This window comes from Hydra vulgaris, chromosome 09 (assembly GCF_038396675.1).
Source record: "Hydra vulgaris chromosome 09, alternate assembly HydraT2T_AEP".
Classification (NCBI taxonomy): Eukaryota; Metazoa; Cnidaria; class Hydrozoa; order Anthoathecata; family Hydridae; genus Hydra; species Hydra vulgaris.
In genome coordinates, this window is record NC_088928.1 from 29,326,309 (window position 1) to 29,335,926 (window position 9,618).

General features: G+C 28.1%; 1 protein-coding gene across 1 annotated transcript in view; it reads left to right on the forward strand.

The window, feature by feature from the left end:
• LOC100200700 (U3 small nucleolar RNA-associated protein 25 homolog) overlaps positions 1–8,780 on the forward strand; it is an 86,078-nt gene extending 77,298 nt beyond the window's left edge. Inside the window, exons 16-19 of the mRNA XM_065805251.1 lie at positions 6,093–6,164; positions 6,439–6,563; positions 8,254–8,352; positions 8,499–8,780. Of these exons, the coding sequence (XP_065661323.1) occupies positions 6,093–6,164; positions 6,439–6,563; positions 8,254–8,352; positions 8,499–8,739 (537 nt within the window). The 3' untranslated portion in view covers positions 8,740–8,780. The remainder of the gene's footprint in view (positions 1–6,092; positions 6,165–6,438; positions 6,564–8,253; positions 8,353–8,498) is intronic.
• Positions 8,781–9,618: the final 838 nt, after the last annotated feature.

Here is a 9,618-nt window from a genome sequence, read left to right on the forward strand (position 1 = left end):
TGTTGCTTTGTTATGGTCTCAAAATTACGTTTAATTCAGACCGTAGAGAAAACTTTACTTTTTTGGAAATTTCGATTTAGATATGGTCTCAAAGTTACCTTTAATTCCGACCATAGAGAAAGCTTTACTTCTAAACAATATTTTTTCCCGCTTCGTACATCGTTTTTATATCACGACTTATATTATTGTTATATCAACCAAAATAATTTTTTAACCACTCATTTGGCTTAAACTTATCTGGTCTTATTTTAGTATTTAGTTAAACATAAAACATAAAGTTAAAATTTTTTAATATATTATTTATCCGCTAATTTTCATATTATTACTATTATCTAGGAACTTTTGTGCTATATTATCTTAAATTCATTACTCAGCTTTGTTTTAATTTTCACATTCACAATTTTCGCCTTTTATTATTATTCAGAGAATTTTTTATATCCTTCACTACATGTTTAAATCTTTACATTTTTGCAGGCTATATATATATATATATATATATATATATATATATATATATATATATATATATATGTATATATATATATATATATATATATATATATTCTACTATCATACATTACCTGATTTTTAGTAATGATTTTAAGTTGCGCGGGTTGTTGATTTTCTTACACTTTAGATTAGTTAACAAAATTTAAATGAAGTATCTTAGACAGTGTTAGAGTTTTTTGAAGACTCTATTGTGTTTTATTTAATTTTAAAAGGATTTTTAATAGGGTATATTGCCATTTGATTGTTTTTTGTTTATTTATGCTGGAAGTACCTATAAGGTTTAAATAGTCTTAGAGGGAAATTTATTAGTAATTTCTGTTTGCATAATTTAATTGCTTTAGTTTTGTTCTGGTGTTTTTATTAGAATTTTAATTTATTGTGTTTAGCGTTTTCTACCGGTGGTATGGTATGTGATTTATTTAGTTATTTTTATTCATATTGTACAGTAGATCTACACTTTTTACATCATATCATCAAAAAATATTAGTGTTTTACAAATTTGGGTATGGTTGGGCTTTGGCTATTTGTAGTGAATCCTTTTTTACTGCAGTATGGATTAGGCGTAAGTTGCTGGGTAAAGCATAAGTGGTAATGAGGTTTGTCTGATGGGATAAACTAATTATAAGTACTGATCCTCATCGAAACATCAGTAATAATAGGCACTACTCTGAGGAGATGTTTATTACTTATCACTACAAAAATTATGTTTACACATTGGCATTGATGTTTTTTTTCTACTCTGAAGCCTTTCATTGTTTTATGCATACTTTTTTTTTTTGTAATCAATTTTTTGTTTTATTTTTTGTTTGGTGACATATTTTTCGTATATCTTTGTTCATATAATTGTTTATAAAACAATTTATTGTTTATTATTATTGTTAGTACTGTTTAGGTGCATTGTCTGTCTTATTTATTTTTTAAATATTCCTCTATTAATCTTTATTTTTGTCTTGACAACTGTCAAAATATGCTTTGTTTGAAAAATAATTCTCCTTTACTATAATGTACTTCGTTACTTCCCTCAGGTGTGTGAACATTCGGCGAATTTTATATGCCAAAGTTTTTAAATAGTAAAGGTAGTTTAATGAAATGAATTATAATAATAAGATTTGGTTTATAATAATAAGGTTTAAAAAAGAAAAAAATATTTGGAAAAGTTATAAAAGTTAAGTTGAGTTATATTTATATTAATATATTCCGACGAACAACTGCAGGAGCAATTACATCTATAAATTACGGCGAAGAAAAAAGGGCATAAAAAAAAGATGCTTAAGAAGAAACAAAGTTCTAACTTAGTGAAAATCTTTAGTGGATAATTTTTATAAAATTAAAAAACCAATGTTTCTTCTATTTAGTAATCATATTAAGTTTATGCATTTTTTTCTTAAGGTAAATAAATAAAATCAAAAGATATATATATATATTTTTTAAACATCTTCGCTTCCAACAAAGCTGCAAGCAGCCAGCAAGATAACGATTGATGGATGACTTAAAGGATTGCAAATTGTATGAATCAGTAAAACAAGATGAAGGAAGCGAATTCCAAAGAGCTTATGTTCTAGGAAAAAAACTAGACAAATAAGCGTTTTCGGAGCACTTAGGAACAGTCACTAAAAAAGGATGAGACTTAATTGAATAACGAGTAACACGAGAATGAATTCATGTAGATGGTACAAGAGACGCTAGCTCTTTAGAGCAGTGCCCATTGTAGTATTTGTAGAAAAGAGAAAGAGAAGCAGCATTATGACGATGTGATAATGGTTGGAGGTTGGCTGCAAGAGCAGGTCCAACTATGTTTACAATGCACTTTTGCACCCTGTCTAAAAGAGAAAGGTCATCATTAGAAGAACCGCCCCAGATATGGCAACAGTATTCCATACAAGGTCGGATTTGAGATTTATAGAGATAGAGGATAGAATCCGAAGTAAGAAAGTGACGAGCTCGATAAAGCAATGCAACCTTAGCAGATGCTAATTTTGCAACTGATTTGATATATGGTTTCCAAGAAAGATTGGAAGTAAGAGTTAATCCTAAAGGATGAAGAGTAGATGACTCATCGAGTACATCACTGTTCATAAATATAGGGAGATCTAAATTATTGCAATAACGATTGGCTGAAAAAAAATTGAGTTTTATCTGCATTGAAGATCACCAGCCACTGAGCCCCATGCTGTAGCAGAAGTGAGATGCTGTAGCAGAAGTGAGCTCAAATGCCCCCTCCAAGCAATCAGAGGGTGTTGGTTTCTTATCACAACAAGAATAAATGGTAGTATCATCAGCAAACAATGCCACCTTAGATGTGAGAATATCTGGAAGATCGTTAATGTAAATTAAAATGAGTATAGGGCCAAGGATAGAACCTTGAGAAACCCCTGAAGTTACAGAATAAGAAGAAGAGTGATGTTTATTGAGGACAACTTTTATACTACCATTGGAAAGGAAGGATTCAATGATCTTAAAGATGTTACCAGATACACCATAAGAAGAAAGCTTATGGAGAAGACCAGCATGCCAAGCTTTATCAAAAGCTTTTGAAATATCAAGAGCAATGGCCTTAACCTCTCCACCTTTATCTAATGCACAATAAAATCTATCAGTTATTACTGTTAGCAAATCAGCTGTAGAACAAGAAGATCAAAATCCATATTGATGGTCAGAAAGTATGTTATTAGATTCAAGATGAGAGATTAAGTGTTTGTTAATTAAAGACTCAAAAACTTTGCTTATGATAGGAAGAAGACTAATGGGGCGGTAGTTAGAAGAATCAGATCACTCTCCAGAATTTTTGAAGATAGTGTTAACAGATGCTGTTTTCCAGCAGGCTGGAAAACAAGCCTCTGATAAGCACTTGTTAAATAGTTTTGAGTACAGACAACAGCTCCGGAGAACACTTCTGCAAGACAATAACAGGTATGTTGTCTGGGCCACAAGCTGTAGAATGGTCTAGGCAGGAAATCGCTTTAGATACAGAAGCTGGAGTGATATGAATGTCAAGCAATGGATCAACCTGCTTGTTGGCAATATCAGGTAGAATGCAACTAGTGGAATCAAGAGATGATCTTGATGAAAAGTTTTTAGCAAACAATTCAGCTTTGTCTTTAGGTGAGGTGACAAAGTCTGAACCATACAAGAGAGGTGGAATTATAGATTTGCCCTTATTATTGATATTATTAAAGATTCTCCAGAAGTCACAAGAGCCTAATTTTTGAGATGAGATATGAGATTTCATGACCTGAGAGTAGCGGGTTTTGGCATTAGACAAAACCTTTTTTCAATTGTTTCTAGCAGTGATAAACAGACGCCTGTTTTCTGGAGAATTGTTTTGCTGATAAATATGGAAGTAACGGTTTCGATTGCCAATCGCAGCAGCACAGTGTGAGGAAAACCATGGAGGAGAGTGAGGCTTGACCTGGAATCGTCAAGAGTGAACAAAAAATTCCATGCCAGCCTTTACTGTAGTTGTAAAAGGTTCGATAATAGGGGGATTCAGGTGATGAAGAAGAATGAGATATTAGTTTTAGAGAGATCAAACTCTGATCAGAAGCACCTAATGGTGAATGTGGAGAAATTGAGAACTGACAAGGATCAGAAACAAGACATAAGTTGAGTAGAGAAGGTAAATGATTCGGGTTGTCAGGAAAGTGAGTTGGAAAGTTGACTATTTGAGTTAGAGATTGAGAAAAGCAAAAGTTGCGGGCTTTAATGTTTGCAGAATCACTGACACTAGAGCCAAGCCATTCAGAGTGGTGAGCAATAAAGTCACCGACAACAACTATATTAGCTGATGGATAAAGAGAAAGGGCTTGGTCAATATGATCAGAAATAACATCAAAAAGAGTGCAGTCTTGAGATGAAGGAGAGCGATATAGAACAAAGAGAAAGGCAATAGAGTCAAGTGGATTCTATTGCCTTTCTCTTAGCACATCTTTCATGTGCTTTCGTTTAGCACATAAAAGAATAGTCGCAAACTATTCTTTCATGTGCTAAACGAAAGCACATGAAAAAATAGTCTGTGGATTCAAACCTAGTTTCACAACAAATGGGTGAATTCTTACGGATGTAAATGCCCAGGCCAAGCATGTGACTATTGGAGTCTTTACGAATTAAAGGAAGATAACCATTAACACTAAGATCACACAATGAGACAGCTGAACTCAAATTAGTCTCACAAAGAGCAAGTAGGTCTTGTGAACTTTGCAAGAGATAAGACTCAACAGAAGAAAAGTTACTTGGAGAACTTGGTGATCATGATGGTTTTTTGTGTTTTATAGTTTTTGGTACTTTATTCATTTTTAAATTAGATTGAAGAACTTGACTCAAAGCATAGATAGTACTCAGTACACTGTTTAATACCCCAAGCAATTCCCTCATTACTACTATTAAACCCTAAGCCGTAACAAAGGGCTCCAAATGTGGCCTTTGCAATGTACCTCAAAAGTACAAATAATGACACCACCCATGCGCAACATGGCACTGTTAATACTTTGATATTTTTCATCTGTTGATGGAATCAGCCTCTCTGAGAGCTATCACAGAGTTTGGAAAACCTGACTACCAGCCGGCCTCAGAACCATAATACTGAGTTTTAGAGTTGTAACCTCATTAGGAGATAGTAGAATGAGTTGCCTAGTCATAAAAACAGAGACACAAGCAAAACCCATGCATTGAGTCAAGAAGATCCAGCATTCAACATTCTAAACTGGAAACAATGTATTAAAAATGCATCTGCGCCAGCCTAATAGATGAAGAAGGGGTGCGAGGCTGGTCAACAGATAGAATCTGTTTACCCCTTAAGTCTTTGCTTAGGAAGCTTTTTACAAGACAGTAGCCCGGGTGCATTTAACATCTGCCCAAGATACGTATTTTTTTCGAGACACCATCTCTAGCTTTTACTCAACCAAGTGCCCCAAGGCAGGGGGTGTTTTAAGTCGGAATTGGCATCTCCTAGCCTTTGCCTAAAAAGGCGTATCCTACAAGGCAGCAGGACATGAAGCAGATTGTAAAGGGTTACATGTTACCAGTACCAGGATAACATGATCTGACTTAACAATTATTTTATTCTGACTTTACAATTTTTTATTATATACAAATTTTTTATTCATGGAAGGGGAAGAATCAATTATGGTAGGTGGTGTCATGTCACGGCAGGTGAAGAAATTAAAAATAACATTAAAAAAATAATTTTACTCAAATTTGAATAATATATATTAGTTAATAATTGAGTATAAAACCCTTAATTTAAATCTGTTGCTATTTTGGAGTTATGAAGTTTTAAAGTTAAAAGTTTTCTTAAAGTCGTGGTTGGGGAAAACATGACCCTATATATGTGTGTGTGTATATATATATATATATATATATATATATATATATATATATATATATATATATATATATATATATATATATATATATATATATATATATATATATATATAAAAGCTAAAAAACAACTATGCCAAGCAGGAAAATATAATACAAATAAAGAGTTTTAAGAGTACTAAAGGAAGTTTTTGAGAACGCGTTTGCAATCTTTAAAATTTAATAAATCTTAGACTAATGCTAAATATTTCATTTGCATTTAGATATACCAGCGATTCGAATGCCTAAAGTTTAGTGAATGTGCCGACTTACGCTTCAATTATTTCATAAACAAGGTATTTTTATTGTTTTAAAAAAGTTTTTACACATAAGAGTTATTAGTTGTGAGTATGTCATGCTTATGCTCTCAAACTTTTCAGTTTTATTTTCACTATTTAGGTTGAACCTTTTTACAAATGTGCAAAATTTTAACATAACTTTTAGACAAATATAATCATAGTTAACTTTAAAAAGTTTTCATTTTTATCATTATTGTTTCAACTTATTTTTTCAACTATTTTTAATTTTAATCATTTTGAATAATTTATAATGTATAGTTTTTGTTTTTAGATTCTGCCTGAGTTTAAAAAAGAACTTTATTATAGCACTGCTATATTCATTCCATCATATTTTGATTTTGTTCGCATTCGCAATTACTTTATGAAAGAAGAATTGAGCTTTGTTCAAATATCAGAGTAATTTAAATAATACATATATAATATATATATATATATATATATATATATATATATATATATATATATATATATATATATATATATATATATATATATATATATATATATTTTATATATATATATATATATATATATATATATATATATATATATATATATATACTTATATATATATATATATTTATATATACATATATATATATATGTATATATGTGTATATGTATATATATATGTGTGTATATATATGTATATATATATGTATATATATACATATATTTTTGTATATATATATATGTATGTATATATATGCTTATATATATGTATATATATGTATAAATATATATATATGTATATATATGTATAAATATATATATATGTATATATATGTATATATATATATAAATATATATATATATATATGTATATATATATATGTATATATATATATGTATATATATATACACACATCAGGGGCTATTCTAGACCGTTTTCGATAGCGTCAACCACATTTGGGTGCCGCTCAAATTAAAAATTAAGGTTGTTTTTTTTCACAAAAAATGCCTATATTTTGCAATATTTCCCCTTTTTTTCCTAGAATAACCCCTATATATATATATATATATATATATATATATATATATATATATATATGACAACTTGTGTTGACATTGTGTATAAAAGTGTTATATTAATAAGAAAACAATCAATTCAACAAGTTTTTTAAATACAAATGGTAATTTACTATATGAAATTTTTGTAAGGTTGTGGTCACCAGCACCATCAGCATGTAAAATACAAAATTTTTGATCAAAATCTTCTTTTTTATGCAGAAATATGAAAATTGAAAATATATAAAACTACCCTATTTCTTAGTTCATTTAAAAGGGAAATTGGTTCTATATATTTCAAGAGGTTCACAGACATTCCGACAAAATTTCCTGAAAGGAATAAATCTTCCAATTTATTTCTTCAGAGCAAAACTTACTTTGGGGTAGCTATAGCAGACTGATAATGTTTGCCCTCGTTTAAACTTTTAAGATGTTACTGAGTTGGATTGTTATTGTTTAGGTTGTAAGGTTGTGAGGTTTATTTTTAAATAATAGTTCTTAAAGTAGGATTTAAAAACTACTTTATATCTAACTATTCTAAATATTTTTCCTAATTATGGTAATAATTTACCATCATTCATAGTAACAATACATTATGGAGGGCGTCAGAATTGAATTGTATTTTATTGTTTTTTGAAATTATTGATTTGAATGTTTTCTTTTATTTTTATATATGTATGTATATATATATATATATATATATATATATATATATATATATATATATATATATATATATATATATATCCCCTTTGTTAAGTACGTATATTTACTGCACCTATCCTTACAAAAATAAATATGTAGTTGCATACTGCTGCATCCCTAAAAAATTCAAATTTTCATTTTTTGTTAAAAATTGAATATATCTATTTTGAAAATCTAAATTTTTTTTTATAAAATTTTCAAATTTTTTTGAATAAATTTTTGTTATTTTTTTTTTTTTTTATAAAAAGACTTTTTTTTTTTTTATATAAATAGACTCTTTTATTTTTTAATAAAAAAAAAATTTGTTTCATCGTTTTCATTATTAAAGTAAAAATTGAAATGAGAAATGTTAAACAATGTTTGTTTATTTTAGGTATTCAAAGTCTTCAAATATTTCACGTTCACGAAATTTGTTTTTTGAAAAAAAAAAGCATTTTATCTTATTAACAGAGAGATTTTATTTCTTTTACAGGTAATTCTAAACATTACAGGTAGTTTTAAACAATATCGATAATTTTAAAAATTACAGGTCATTATATACATTACAGGTAAATCTAAACATTTTTACAATTTTAAATTTTAAAAAATGTTTAAGTAATGCATTTTTCTCTTATATAGATACAAAGTTCGTGGAATAAAGCATGTAATATTTTATGATCTTCCTCAATATCCCAACTTTTATGCAGAGTTAATAAATTTTATGGAATCTACTTCTGATAATCTAGTTTCAAGTTCATCATGCAATATAATTTATAGTAAATTCGATGGTTACAAACTTGAGGCTGTAGTTGGTACAACAAGATGCAAACAAATGATAACATTACAAAAAGACATACATATGATTGTTTCAGGAGCATGATAATAGTTATAAAAAAAAATAATAAAAAACGTGTATAATTATCTTTAAAATTTTTATTTTCATCTTTCCCTAGGTCATAGCATAGCTCTCCTACCCTTAAATATGCAACTTTAAATTTATAAAATAATGACCATAAAGTTTTAACAGGTAAGAGTTATTGCAATTATTTATTAAGGATTCTGTATAATGATTAATTTATTAAACATCATTAAAGAGATTAAAGAAAATACATGTTATAAGCTATGACATAATTACATAAGTAACAAGTTATAACATAATTACATATGTAATAAGTTATGGCATAATTATATAAGTAACAAGATATGAAATAGTTACAGATCTAACTGGGTATAACATAGTTACAGTTGTTATAAGCTGTGATTAATTTATATATGTAAGGCAATTAACCCATCTTCAATAATTTTTTTGAAGTTGTTTTTATTTTAAATATGCTAAAGATGCTAGTCCTAATTTCTGAAAATGTTTAGTTGTTATAAATATATTTAAAAAAAAATAGAAAATTTATAAATTTGCATATTTTCACAAAATTATTCCCTTTATTTGATTTTAAAAAAAATAGTTATAATTAATAAATATTTTTAGAATTTAGGACTGTACATATATTTATTTTATTTAATATCTACCAATTTTCATGAAAATTGGTTGGTTAAACAATATTGACAGAGTTTATCTCTTGAGTTACCTTATTTTTCTTGTAAAAAGTTTAAAAAACCAAAAAAAACTACAGGTTTTTTTAAAAAGGTAAAAAAATAATAAGGCAAATAAATAGGTTTTGAAAAGGTAAAAAAAATAATAAAGTAAATAAAATAGGTTTTTGGTTTTTTTGAGTAAAAAGCTGCTTTTTAACTCTCTAACAAC